The following is a 15560-nucleotide window of genomic DNA, read 5'->3' on the forward strand; positions in this document are numbered from 1 at the left end:
GTAAAATCAAGTTAGAACTGTCTGTAGAGCTCCTCTTCTTCAGTTACTGTCTAAAAGGGGTTAAACTGCAGAATTTGATGTCCCCAGACTAGACTTGATAGAATCAGAATGCCTGGGGTGGGGCTGGGGATCTGCACTTTAAACAAGGAGCCCATGAGTGTGTTGTACACACTAACAATAGGGAATTAGTGAACCAGTGGCCACTCACCAATGCTGCCTTGATTTGTAATTCAGAGGCCGGGGCAGAGGAAGGTTTTGTGATTTTCTTACTCTCTGTCCTTTCCTTTTCCCACTGGTAAGTCCTGTGAATATCCTCCATGAAGCTGCCCTGGAGTTCTAAATACCTCCCTAATTCCCAGGTCACAGTTACAGTAGCAGGTTAGAAGCACTCATTTTATGTCAGACATACTAGGCCAAAGCAAGCCTTTCATACATTGTTTTATTTAATTTTTAAAACAATTTTAAAATGTTGGCACTATTGACTTCGTTTTGCAGATGAGATGAAGCTCCCCATTTCACAACTCCTGAGTGTCAGAGAGCTTGGGCTTGGATCCAGGACCTTCAGATTCCAAGGCTCAGATGTGAAAGCATTTCTTGGAGAATTGATTATTCTCTCTGTGTGCCACCATGATGATTTTCACATCCCTTTATTACAATATAATGGCACTTAAATTGTTGGTTCACATATCGGTTTTTCTTTCTTTGAGTCTCCTGGCAGCAGGAGACTGCCATTTAAATGACAGCACCTGGGTACTGCAGAGTCTGTAGTTCAGGAGGCATTCAATAAAACTCTGTCCCCTTGGTCATTCTTGGATTCATTCATTGAGTCATAGTTGCCTAGAGTGGGTCAAAATGAAAATATCAAGCTAAAGTAGGCGGGCAGTGGCTCAGTCGGTTGAGCATCTGACTCTTGATTTCAGCTCAGGTCATGATCCCAGTGTTGTAAGCCACCCGACTATGGATCCTGCTTGGGATTCTCTCTCTCTCCCTTTACCTTTGCCTCTTCCCTGCTTCCTCTCTCTCTCTCTCTCTCTCTCAAAATAAATAAACATTTAAAAAAAGTTAAAATAAGTGTAAAATTTGGGTTCCTGCACACATGGCAAAATTAGCAGATAGAACTTCGACACAATATCCGTATGTACTGCAGTCAAAGTGTAGGTATAATTAACTAATGTTCAGGTTTTAGTAAAAAAGAAACTAATGATAAAAGCTCGCTATTGGCAATTACACAAAATTATAAAGGTGTTTTCCAAGAACCCAAAGACACTAAGAATGCATAATAATTGAAAAGTGAAATGGATACTTTGAATTTTTTTTATCTCATATAAATTGCAAATAATGTAATTTTTCAAGGTGAAGACCCCAAATTATCTCTCTTCATAGGAGAAAATAAAAATGTTTATTTACTTTCTTTACTATTATGTACTATTTCTTATTTTATCATACCCTAATTCTCCTCATAATTATGAATAGTAAAAGTCAATCTATGTATGTCAGGTGACAACGCATAATGGTGTTATTACCTTATCCCTTCAGGTACATGTGATTAAGCAACCAATTTCTTCTTAGAAACATGTAATAGAAACAAAACTCATAAAACCTACATAAGTCCATTTTCATCTTATTAGAATTCAAGTTTTTAAAAATAATAATAATAAATTCCCTCATAAGTATATTAAACCATTTAATTACAGTGGTGAGTGATTTTCTAATCTTCACATTATTATTGAAGAGTATAAGTCGGGTATTCATAACACATATTAATAAAAGTTAATTAACTTATCAGGGTCCAGTTGTCTGAAGTGGTATTTAAGCATTTATGGAAGAGTAGCTCAGACTCTTCCAGAAAATATTAAAGGCAGGAGCAAAAGCCAGCTAAAGGACTAACCCTGTGCTTTACCCTGCTAGGGGATTTTCTAGAATATCTCTAGACGACTGGAGGCTTGCTGCAGAAGCATTATGTATCAGCAGCTTGACTAATTGGCCTGACGTCCCTGAGGTCTCCCTAGGCTGCTGGTCAGAATTCAAACCATCTCATGTCCTTGTCACAAAGCGTATTGTCATAACTGCATTAGGAAAACTGCAGACTCGCAGAGCACACTGTAAACTCTGATGAATTCAATAATGACTTATTGAGTTACTGGTTATTTTCATGTATGATTTATCTCATTTAATATTTGGATGCTCATTCAATTTATAGGCAACAAAACTGAGGCCCAGAGAGGTTAATAACTGTCTTAAGGTCACAGTTAGCTAGCAGAAAATAAGAGAGTGGAACACAAATCTTCTAGTACGAAACCTAGAACTCTGCACTGTGTGTGAGTGGGTTGCTTTGAAAAACATTTGTCAGGCTGCTAAGAAATTGTTTGCTTCAAGGAAAAGAAAAACCCCAAAATTACTTCAACTGACTTAAACAAAAGAGAAGATTCCTGGTTCGAAAATGTTAGGGCCTCAGTCAGGGCTAGGAAATGAAATCAGGAGTTGAGGAGACTGTGTCTCTGGTATTTCCAGATATCTCATCTGTTTCTTATTTCAGCTTCATCAATCGCTGCCTTACAAATGGCCTCTCTCTGCCTCTGATAGATAATGATTGGTCTAGCCTGTGTGTGTACATGTGTGTGTACTTAATGGAACGGGGAGAGAGAGAGATTGGGTGGGAGGAAAGGTGCAGGGCAGTCTGTGACCCACACAAGGAGCTGTGGGAGGAGACACTCTGAGTTTGATGGGCAGCTTCTCAGATGGGAGTCAGAGGGGAGATGGGAGGATATATCTGGTAACGGAATGATCTGTATTATTTATACAAAAGGATTTTCTTGTACTGTTCTGTTAAACTTTGATAGTTAAATCCCTGATTCTCCCGCTTGATTGGGAGTAGTTTCATGAATCTTAATTGGTTTCTCTAGTTTGGGTTAAGAGCATTGTGCATATACTCGTGTGTGTGTGTGTGTGTGTGTGTGTGTGTGTGTACTGATATGTCTAACTTATAATTCTATTCCAAATATGCACATATAATTCTATTTATGTAAGCATTTTATTCCTGTTAATCAACTGAGAGTTATCTTCATCAAAGAGATATTTTGGTGTCTCTTCTATGATACAAAAGGGGAAGCATTGTCTTTTTGTCATTTGTAAACTAATTACTTGTGCTTACACAGCTATCATTTGGTTAATATTAACAAAGAGAGCCAGGTAGTGCCAGAGATAAGAAATGGCACTTCTGTGAGTGGAGTGTGCCTGCCTGTAAGCTGTGGGTCTCCAGCATCTCTGACATGGCACTATCCCTTGAGTAAACATCTTTAGCAGCAGACATGAGTTAGTGGCCCTCATAAGAATTATCCCACAAAGCAGTTTTTATGGACGGGAGGACTCTTGAGGAAAACACTATACTCATTTCGACTTAATATTATATGAAATCCCTAAACATCTTCAAGTCTAGAAAAACATTTGCTGCTTATATAAGAAGGTCAAAAGTGAAAATGTCAAGCTGCTAATTACCTCCCCTTGTGGGTGGTGAAAGGAATACAGGAATTGCTGAAATCATCCCATAAAGAGATAAATACTGAGTACGTTCATGGATGATATCCTTTTAAAAAACAACTGACGTGAGAACTTTCTTTGCTTCTTACAACTCATCACTCAGCTGTTCACCCTTAAAAACTCAGCCTGATAATCATGTGGCTAATATGCAGACTTTTAAAACCCTCCAAGTTTTTGCATATAGTTTGCACATTGTAAGATGGTGGGAAATAGCATTTAATAATATGTGGATTTTTGGAAATATTGTGTACCAAGAATAAGGCAGTAGAGGTGTAGCCTTAATTTCATTGGAGAGAATAAGCAAGATGTGGATGATGTCTAGCTCTTGCCTTACCATCAGTCAGTGCTGTGCTTTGAACCTCTACTTGCTCCATTTTCATCACTTAAGGACGAGACTGTAATACACCTTGTAATGAAGCTCCTTCTAGTTATCATACTTGTGTCCTTTCTTTTTTTTAATGAAAAAAATTAAGTATTTATTTTTGAGAGAGACAAGTAGGGGAGAACGCAAGTAGGAGAGAGGCAGAGAAAGAGGGAGACACAGAATTTGAAGCAGGCTGTAGGCTCTCAGCTGTCAGCACAGAGCCCAACATGGGGCTTGAACCTACAAACTGTGAGATCATGACCTGAGTGAAAGTCAGATGCTTAGCCAACTGAGCCACCCAGGTGCTCCTGTGTCCTTTCTTAATCTATGGTATCTCAGAGATCATAGTCATGTTACTTAACAAAAAGTAAATTTTAAAAAGAGACGCTGATCACTGTTGAAGGTTCATTATACTGTTCTCGTTACTTTTTTGAATGAAACTTTTCAGAGAGAGAGGGAGGGAGGAAGAGAGAGAGAGAGAGAGAGCGAGAGCGAGAGAGAGCACTATAGAGGATGATGGCAACAGTAAGGAAATGCTGCTTATTATTTCCTCCATCCTAAAAACATGGTATGTTATTTTATTTTAATTAGTCACCTAAACATAAAAGGTGATATGAATAATAGGATATAGGAGGAAGCAGAAATAGAAATTAGAAAACCTTGCAAGTCCTCTTGAGCCATTTCAGTTGAAATGCTTCATCATTTCATTGTGAATGACATCTAAGATGTACTTATAGTCAAATTTAATGAATATACATTACAGAGATAAATGGTTCATGAATTCACCATCATTTTGGATTATGCATTATTGCTCTTTAAAATCATTAGTTTGGAAAATTGAGATTTGATTGTAATTTGCAATTTCCTAGCATGCCCTGACTGAGCAAAGAAGGAAGCAGTCTGGATAATGGTCAGAGCAAAATTTACAAATGTAATGGGGCTGATCCATAAAGTAGATAAAGCACATGGCATAATCTGCAGTCAACTATAAAAGTTTGACCATGGAAGCACCAATGGAATAACCAGAAGTTTGAGCTCATATATATTCTAAAGCCACTTTCTGCATAGTTAGATTTCTCCCAGAGATTAGTGCATTTATCTAAACAAAATGTTTATTGAGCAATCATTCTTTTCCAGAACTGTACAAATAGTCACTTGAGGACCTTTAAGGTACAAGACCAGATCTTTGCCATTCAAATCTGGGTAGAACTCTCCCTCTTGGGCCATGATTGGATGTTTAATCTCCCATGAGAGGACAGATTCCTTTCTTGGAACCAGAATAAATGATGGGCTCTCTTTTAGTAAAAACTTTAAAATCTCAAGAAGGCCCTTTGCATTCCTAAACTGATTCTGCAGATTCACTGACAACTAAGTCAATAGCCAAGCTTGTAGAAATGCTGTTTATACTTTGTTCTGTTTCCTCACCCAGCCCTCACTCCTCGACCTACTGTATCCTGCTTCTGTCTCCAGTCACTTGTTCCAAGTCACCAGTGATCTCTTTGTCATTAGATTTACTTTTTATTCCTTTTATTACTTGACTTTGAGACCACAATGGATACTATCCAGTACTCTGTTTTAAAAGAAATGTGCTTTTCCTTTGGCTTCCTTGACACTGCCCCTATCTGTTTCATTTTCTCTGCTTCTGGGCAATTTAAATAATGTCTTCCTAGACTTCTTTGTGGGTCCTTGTTCTTCCCAGGACATTCCTCAGGGTTTTGAAGTAGACTGTCTTCTTTCTTCACTATCTTCTTGTGCTGGGGGATAGTACTACTCCTGAAAGCTCAGTCATCATCTGTGGTGATGTTCGATCTCTATCTCTACCAGACCCATGTCCAGAGCTTTGGGGAATATATCCAAATCTCTACTGGATAGTTTAACATTGATGTTTCGCAGAAACCTCAGATTCGGCATGTTCAAAACAGAAAACTTCACCTCACTCCCTACACACCCCAAGCTGCTGCTCTTCCGGTATTGCCTATCTTGGGGAATGGCACCATGGCTCACGTTGACTCTGTCTTCTTCACACTCTCTACTTTCAATCAGAAACCAAGATATATATCTCTTGATTTTTGGCAGCACTCTCTCTTCTTATTGTCGTTATCTTTGTATAGACTTCCTTTCATCTCTTTACCTGATTATTGTAGTGGCCTCCTGATAGGTGTACCTGGTCTAGTTACCAAGTACTCTTCTCATCTCTTCTCTCAATTCAAAGTGGTACTTCTATAATGCATAGCTGATCATGGCATTTCTCTGATTTAAACAAAACTGTGTCCCATTTCACTTGAGATGAAATCTTGGTAGCTTATCTAGCTTATGTAGCTCTAAGTGTCTGCATAATCTGGTCCCAGGCCTACCTATCCAATCTCATCTCTTATGTACTTCATAAGAGTACTTCATTTGTACTTCAACCCCTGCCTTATTGATATTCTTTCTCAACTTCCATCCAGCACAGTGTGACTCTTCTGGCCTTTGGGTTTTAGCACATCCCTGGTATCCTCCACCAGGAACACTCCCCTCCTACTCCTTGCCTTTTATTTGGCTCAGTTCTATGTAGCTTCCAGAAATCCTTGTATCTTTCTTCCCTCAGAGGCATCCCCTAATTCTTTACCCTAGGTAAAGTTAGAAAATAATTGCAATCTGTATATTCAAGATGATAACAATAATTATATATTATTACATATTAATGTAATTACTGTAACTTTAATTTTTTTGTGTCTGGGGTAGAGGGAGATAGAGACCGCATATTATTTGCTCATGATTGCATGGCACCCCCACACCTCCATGCCTGACACACTTTGTCAGTTCACACTTGAATGATTAAATGGGGAGAAAGAGTAAAATTCAGTGTGTGTCATGTTGTCCTGCAACTAACTGAGAGAAACAGAGGACAAGTCATTTCAATATAATGCCAAAAGACACCTTTTTACCTACATTTTTTTTGCAAATGGAATAAATAGTATGCCAATGAATTTGGAAGGGCCCTATGGAGGCTTTTATATGTTTGTGCCCTTAACACATGACTGTACATATCAATAAATGACAATGGCATGGCATTGAATAAATTTATGTGGGAATCAATAAATGATTATTAGTATTTCGAATGAGCTTTATTTGACTAAGGGAAGGAATTAAGCTCACTAAGAGCTGCTGGTTTTATATTTGGCTCAACTGAATGCAGATATGATATTAAGGGGAGCCATGGCAGTGAATATCAGACTCAGGATAATCTTTGGGGCAGTTGCTCTTTTAGATTGATTTATTTTAACTTATCAAACTGTTTAACTTTCCTGGAAGTTACTTGCTCTTATCAGAAGATGCATATTAGTACTTAGCCATTGCAACAAAGTATGAGATTTAATATGAAACACATTCTCTATACCTCACCGAAAGATATTAATAGTTGAAGAATCAAACAAAAGTGATTCCAACCTGATGTAACTGTAATATATCAGTAATTGAAAGCACATTTTCCTTTACAAACTCTATACTCCTTATATATTTCCTACCTCGGGAATGGAACCGTCTTGTGGTAAAAACTAGAAACCTAAAATAGTTGACACTTTTCACTCCCTCATAACCTATGTTTATTTACCTCCTGATTATCTCTCAAACTGGTCCCTTTAGATCCATCTCCATAGTCATTAATCTGGTGGGAACTATTATCATCCCCTCCCAGAAGACCTGTAACCCCTTCCTAAGAAGGCTGTCTGTCAACATGTCTCCTGCCAGTCCATTCTTCACTCAGCAGCCAAACCGGTCTGATTATGCCCTGCTGAAAATCTTCAATGGCTTCCCATCAACCTTAAAGTAAAATGTTCCACTCTTCACAGTTTCTTCTGACTTCATAAGTGCTACCAAACTTGCTATTTAGATGTCATAATCCTGTATATAGATTTCTGGCTTGTCAGTTTCCCATTCATCCTTGCACTAAAATGGATACATCCAGGATGGAATTTTTAAAGGAAAATGTGGGTATTGTCCATGGGTACTCTCTGATAAGGTAGATTCATTCATTCATTCATTCACACATTAGGCTTCAGATTTTTAATAAAAACATCTTAATCTTTTCCTCCTAGTGATCTAAAACAAGAAGTCTTTCTTTTCAGACACATTTTTGCTTAACAGTTCAAGGGCTTCAGGGACTTGTTTATAATGCTCAGAGATGCTACGATGTAGATGAACAGAGAACCCAGAAGGAACAAATTACTTGTTCAGGGCCACATTATGAGTTGGCAATGGAGTGCATAACAAAGGTAAGTCTTCTCATTACAATGTTCTTTTCATTTTGTCATTTTGATATTGGCTGGAATATACTCATGAATTGCCACTGTATAGGATAGAAAGTGAAGAATCAATGAATCAAAATATTACAAGGTGTGTAGTTTTACCTGTGATAAACCTTGTTGTAGTCTATTACACTTGCTTTCAAAAAGTAAAGTCTGGTATAAACTGAGTCTAGTATAAACAAGAGAGAGAGAGACAGAAAGAAGGTGAGACATGAGTGAGAGATTTCCCCTGGGAGGTCATTACACTAGAATGCATTTTGGTAAAATGTAAATATGTTCAATATTCAGACATTTATTTCTCCGTAAATCAAGGCTTTGCATTTAATGCACTGTTTTAGAAACAGGATCTTTAAAAATGGTTAGTATTTTAGAGAGAGTTTAGAAATATGAAGTGTATGAATAAAATGGAATCATATTTATACTTTTATAATAACTTAAGAAAATTTAGGTAATAAATATTAGCTTTCTCAAGCATGTATCTCTCAAAGAACAGGTAAGTGTGGCTACTGAAACAAGGCCTCGAAGAACATAAAGAAAACAGCTTTAAAATATGAAATAAAGGTTATATACCTTACTAGTAGCTTGCTCAGATGCTTCAACAGGAAGGAGTATTTTTATTTTTAATCCAATGAATTGGAATGAGTTCCTATTCTTGGCTCAGTGAATAGTAACATATAAATACAAAAGTTCCACTGAATCACTTCCAGAAGGTATTCTTAGTCCAAGTTTACAATGAGGGTTTCTCGAGTTTGCCAGGCTTCACAGAGGAAATATAATTTGATCAATAAGCAGAATTTTGCTAAGAGAAGTAAAGAAAGAAGATAAAGACAGAGAGGTGGAATATTGGGAATCCAAGCTTTGCAGATCATGATAGAATTTTGCATTTTATCCTGGAGGTGAAATGGAAGTCATTGAAGAATTTTGATTGGAGGAATGACATTTATTGAATGCTTACTACATGCACAATTATTATACCATTATTTCATGCAACATACCCCTAATCAATCTTATAATGTAGGTACTGTTATCACACTCATTTTATAGGTGAGGAGTCTGAGGTGTTGAAAGGTGAAGCAGCAAATTACAGCGCTTCAAGTTCTGGAGCTAGTTCAACACAGCAATTTGATACCAGAGGTGGCTCTCTTAAATTTGTGCTATGCTTCTTTTAACATTGATGGAAATATTATATGGACTAACAAGAGAAAGAGGAGGAAGAGGAGACTGGAGTGAGGGAGATCCCAAAGGAGAGCCCAAAGACAAGGCCAGACACTAGAAATACTTTCTGTGGAAAGAGGGTGGGTGGGGCTTGCACTGATTGGCTGTCACTGATGAAAAGGAGGAAGGGTAATTAGGCTGAAGTTCAAGTTTCTGACTTGGCAACTGTGTGGAGAGTCGTCCATTTTATAGCAACAGAGAGTGCAGCTGGGGGAGGGAAATCAAAGGAAGTGTGGTGGCAGGGAAGGATGCATTCCATCTAGAGCTTATGGAGATAGAGACGCCTGTGGAAAGGCAGTGGGACATCTGGAGAAGGCAGTATGTGAGTGAGGGCTGGAGCACAGGAAGGGTAATGTGCAGCAGTGAAGAGACCACTCAGAATTAAATCCAGACCCCCTAAACTAACTGTGACCACAGCTAATTATGTAAATTAGTGAAGTGGAAATAGGACACTGTGTTATCAATTCTTGCTTTCACTGCGTGCAAACGCTTCATGTCTTTGGGTCTCAGAATCTTTATCTGCCAAACAAGTAGAGTAGAGCAGACATTTGAAAATTGCCTTTGAGGGTTCCCTTTATATTTTCTGAACAACTATGTGCTGTTTATTGCTTAAATCCCATCAGCAGGTAATCTGGAAATTTACATAATTGGCCACAAGGGGGAGAACTCTAATTCTATATTAAGTCATTTTCTCCACTATGAAATAATCTCAGAGTTGGTGATGGGCTGTCTCATTTCTACTTCCTCATGGAAGTTGGGGGAATTCTGAATTGAATTGTGGGAATAACTGAATTGAAATGTGGTTTTGTGTCACTAAAGTTACGATAAAGTCCCTGAATGTAAAAATCTATTTGTATCAAACAATAATTCTCCATGAAGGAATCCAGATGCCTCTTTAATTAAAATGAAGACAGTAAAAATTTTAAATTCACCCTGGGAGGATTTTTCCTTCCAAATAACATTATTTTAGTTAACCTTCATGAAAACTATAACCTTCCCGAAAGCCCTTGGTTACTCTGAAACGAACATAAGAGCATTGGCATGTCTGTTTACTGTAAAGATATCCATATCAAAATAAAAGAATTAGAATGGCACAGGCCACACCAGTTTAAATGTCACATGCTTATTGAATATATATATGTATATACACACACATATATATAGTATGTCCTATGTTCGTTGTTATAAGAACATTGAATGCTACATGCTCAGTATTAAGATACTCATTTTCTGTTTCGGTTAACTTCTTTCTGTACTCTAGTTTTATGGAAAATTTTACTGTAATGAAACCATAACTCTCATTGGACTGAGAATTACCTTATGAGTTGTCCTAAAGTTTAATAAGTCACATTTTTTTACTTGGTCAAATTAAATTACATTCATAAGGTCTGAATATTTCAGCATTTTATCAAATATACCCAAACATATAGTACATGGGTGTCTTCCTTTTAAAGACGTGATATCAGTGAGCTATATAGGAATCTCAATAATGCAACAGTTACTGAAAACATATTTGTGTTCTCCCTTATAGACAGTGTCACGTTCTTTTAATAGGTTTCATGATAGCAGATTTCCTTTGAGAGTGAGTGCAATATTTAAAAAAAAAGTTTTTATGAATGAAGACTGAATATTAAGGTCACCAGTCAAGTTGGAGTATATGTTATTTGGGAATCAAAAAACTAGAGGTAGCTAAACTATTTACACTCCCTTTGATTTATAAACCTTCTTAATTCATCTGTCACTTAAAAGTCACTAAATGTTTTCAGCAGTGATGTGACAGAAATAAGTTATAAGCCCTCCTGATGTGGCTATTACTAGGATGGATAACTTTCATTCGAATAAATTCATTCTGGTGTGCTCACTAAAAAAGATAAATAAGTATATAAGTAATTTATTTAACTTGCTTTGTGCTTATTTTCCAGTTACTTTCATGATTGACACTTTAAATCCTTTAAATGTAAAATAACAGTATACTAAGTAAATTAATAGTATTACCACTGAGATAGTTTCTATAACTTCCTCTAAAAATGACTCAGATTTTTAATGTCTTTGTCTTAATAAATTAATTTTCGCTTTATATTTTTCATATCAGAAAGTATTATTGACCAATAAAAGTGAAATACGTAACTTTATTTGTAAACTGCTCTTCTATTCACTTTAAACTTTAAACAAGTACTCTTCCCAAACAAGCATAATTTACCTTGCTGAAGGAATTCTGCCTGATCCAATGAACATTTAGGGCTCATTTTCTCCTTCCTGTTTCTGCTTATTCTCTGTTCTCATCTGCCCTCCCCAACCTCTCCTCACATCCACAAGCCTAGACCACGGCTTACTTCTTTACCAAGTTTTTTCTCTATGTTTTTGTTTTTGTTTGTTTGTTTTGTTTTGTTTTGGCCTGGAGAACATTTACTTCTGTCTCCACTCATTTTGTTGCTGAACACTTGCTCTCAATGAGTGGATGCTTGGGTCTTTTTCACATTTCAAAGAGTAAGTAGCACATTGCTGACAAATATTAGGTGTTTAATATTTACTAAACTGATAAAATGCTTGTATGTTATTAATCTTTCTTAACCAGAAGAATTACTTCACATTTTATCTAGAATGTACCCTTTCAGTTACTAAATTTAAATGAACAGAACTTCGAGTTCGGCTAACGGTGAAAAATGCCATTCTGTGTCTAAATCTATATTACAGAATTTAAAAATAGAAAGTCTTTCCTGAATTTTGATTCTTATATGGAACAAGTGATGACAAATTATCTGCATATGACAAATCTGAGGTGTATTTGGAGATTGCTCTTTTTCCCTTGAAGAGGCTGAAGATCAAATAATAAAAAAGTGAAATGATGCAACCATATTTCTTCTACTAAATCCAAAGCCTGTTTCATGAGACATTGAAATAATTTTGGATAGATATCACTGAAGTTGTCAAGATATTGATGTTAATTGTTTAAACAAACTACAAAATTTTAAATATTCAAAAAAGCATTAATCCTGGGTGAGGGAAGGGAGAGAGCAACTTAAAATAGGTCATATAGAAACTACATATCATTAATTGCCTTATAGGACATAAATTGGAAAAAAAATCATTTGTGTATCTTATGTGGAATCATAAGTGTTTTGCAAGTGGGCAAGAATCATGCATTCTGTGCACCCTGCCATATCCCTAACATCTGGCAAATGTCTGTCACATGAAGGGTGTTCAAAAAATGATTTTGCATGAAAGATGTAGTGCCTTCTGACAATGTATTTTCTGGTTGTTTCAAAAAGCTACTGTGTTCTTCAGTTTTTGTTGTTGTTCAGCTTTGTAATGGCCTCAATATTCTTGATTAGACAATTCAGAATATGTGAACTTTGGAACTATTTTCAAAGTTTAGACTTTGTTTTCTGAGTTCAGTAATAATATAGAGATTATTCCTTTAAGGCTTTTACTACTAACTAAAATAATGATCAGATCATATCATACCATATTTACTTTTACACATACTTTCCTCTAAATGTACGTTGCAAGCAACTCAATGATGGTATTTCCCCCCTAAATTTTATATTCCAAGAACAAAATTGTTTTTCCTGAAATTTGATTCTGGGTGGTGCAGCTTCTCATTGACTGTTGAAAGAATGAATGAGAATATGAATCTGAATGTATCCTTTATTGTCTATACTTCTTTTTAAAAAATTGTCATTTCATCAAGATGATGTTAAATTTTGAGCAATCCTTAACTTATTAAACCCCATCCACTTATTAAAACAATGTGTTGAACTTGCTATCAGAATAAATGTATATTTTCAAGTTTAGCTCAACATACTCTGTAAAGATTCATGTATTACCTTTGTGTATATTGTGGCGTATGGTCCTTTCTTTTTTAAAGAGAAGAGTCCCCTCAGAAGTGTTTTCTTTTTATTTAAGTAGCATCAATTCCTTGAGAGATTGGACCACATTAACCACATCTCTCTCAATCCTAGAAATGGGAAGGAGCAGGCCATACCACCTCAGAATCCAAAGTGATATGTATGGGTTTATTATACATGTTTAGGAAAGCTTCTGGATCCATGAATTCTTCAGATTTGTACAAGTACTTTATTATTTGTTCTGGGATGAGCAATTCAGGTGCTAGTTGGTGCAAGTTATCCCCTGGTCCTTTAGCACTCACTTTCACAGTCTTTAAAAGGTGAATTGCCAGTTTGTGAGTCTGGGTGAGAAACTCGGTGATGACCTCTTCTAGGGACTGTGTCTGTGTGACATCATCGAGATACATGACTGGAGCTTTTATTTCTGATACATGCCATTGCATGAAGAGTCTTGTCGGGATGTTATGGGACACAACTATAATTTTCATCCCTTGGATAAAAAATTCTGTATCATTCTTTTTCTGGTCAAGATGATCTAAAAGAATTTGGTAAAGCATATCACTGGAGGACTCAAGGATATGCAGAATAGAAGTAGGATAGATGAGCAAAAACCCTGTCACTGCTTCTCCTATGTGAAGTTTTAAAGTTGACTGAAGCACTTGTTCATAGTAGTCAGCAATATTTTTTTTTTCTGTGTTTGCTGTTATCTTGGCCACAAGAAACATCCTATGAAGAAGGAATTTCTTGAGCTGTAGTCTTTGCTTCTCTTCCTGAAGATGCAAGTAATTGCCACGTGGAACTTGGGGCATTAGAACAGATTCCATTGGAAAAGTCCTTTTGCTGGTCTTTTGGGCATGGCCTGAGAAGGACATGATGGGTCTTATTCTTCTAGATGGTTCCAGTTTTTAGCTTATCACAATGTTTACATTATCAGGATACCTCTTCAGTGATGAATTTTTTTTTATTTCTTCTGACCAAACAAATAAACAAATAAAGTTTCCCCTATTTGTAAATGCTAATGTATAGCAAAATCCCTTCCCAGTGTTATCAACAATACTGTCTCTGAAATAAAACAGAATGTTAAAACAAGATTCAAATTATATATATATTTTTTAAGTTTATAATGAAATAACTAACATTCACATTGTAGGGAAAAACCCTCTAATACACTGAGGAGTGGGGAGAAGAAAGAACCTACTTTAGAGTAAGTTAAACTCTGTTTTTGTTTGCATTACTATTTTCTCCTTCAATTTATAGTGCATTTTTTCTCAGCCCCCATTCTTGAATCACACATACATACACACACATGAATACACACATACATATACACAAGCTGCTGACAGTCACTGACCATAGCATCGGCATCACATTAAAATTTCATATATGTAATGATAATTATAGATTGTCCTTAATTTTTCAAATTTTTAAAAAGTGGTATTTTATGGTAATTTCCCAATTTCTTCTATAAATTTAACTGGTCAGTGAAATTTAAAAAAATCTGGGAAATTCTTAAACCTTAATTTCTTAATCTTTACTCAATATACTAAAAGTTAATACTATTGCTTGTATAATAACAGTAAATTTTTGAAGTAGTTTTGATTTTTTTTTACTCTAAAAAACATCAGAAATGGCTCTTTTTCCTTCTTTTTGTTGTTGTTGTGGATATCAAATAATAACTTGTGTTACTTTTAACTTACTCTTCTCCCAAATCTCTTTTTCTTCCCTCCAGGTCATCTTAACATTTCTTTCCTTTTTCAAGTGCTTCTTGCTTTTACTTGCCCCCGAGGTCCTACTTGTCCTCCATCACTTTTCTAACTGCCAGTGTCTTGGGTGCTCCCAGCTGTTCGTATGTTCTATTGTCGTTTCCATGGTGCTTTAGTGAGTCAGGACGTCAGTGGTGTTAAAGGGCCAGAGCACACTGGCAAGTACCATTTCTTAATTTAATGATGTTATCTCAACAGACACCTCAACATCACAGTGAGGAAATGAGGGCTTCTTTTCTGGAAATGGCTTATTCTTAGCCAGGTGCCTATGGTAGTCAGACAGATGGCGGACCTGAACATCTTCCTAGACATATTCTTGTCTTTTCTTTTCACTTTTTGTTGACAATTTCTGGAAGAGAAAACTAAAGCATGGAGTAGTTATATACTTTGCACACAATTCAAACATGCTTTAAAGCAACCTCCCTACTCTATTTATGCACTAATTAAGTAAGAACGCATGTCGGATTCTGTATAATGGTGACTGCTTTAAGAAAATTCTTCTATAAGGTATTAATGTAGTGTAAATTTGTTAGTTTTTATAATAAAA

At 36.3% G+C, this 15560-nt stretch overlaps 1 protein-coding gene across 1 annotated transcript; it reads right to left on the reverse strand.

The window, feature by feature from the left end:
- Window positions 1–13282: 13282 nt before the first annotated feature.
- Window positions 13283–15107, reverse strand: TEX47 (testis expressed 47). The gene is made up of 2 exons (XM_042917281.1): window positions 14948–15107; window positions 13283–14312 (listed from the first exon to the last, which is right to left on the reverse strand). Exon 2 carries the CDS (start codon window positions 14120–14122, stop codon window positions 13361–13363), a length of 762 nt encoding a protein of 253 aa, XP_042773215.1. The 5' UTR covers window positions 14123–14312; window positions 14948–15107; the 3' UTR covers window positions 13283–13360.
- Between the last annotated feature and the right edge of the window lie 453 nt (window positions 15108–15560).

The sequence above is a fragment of the Panthera leo genome, chromosome A2, assembly GCF_018350215.1.
Source record: "Panthera leo isolate Ple1 chromosome A2, P.leo_Ple1_pat1.1, whole genome shotgun sequence".
Lineage (NCBI taxonomy): Eukaryota > Metazoa > Chordata > Mammalia > Carnivora > Felidae > Panthera > Panthera leo.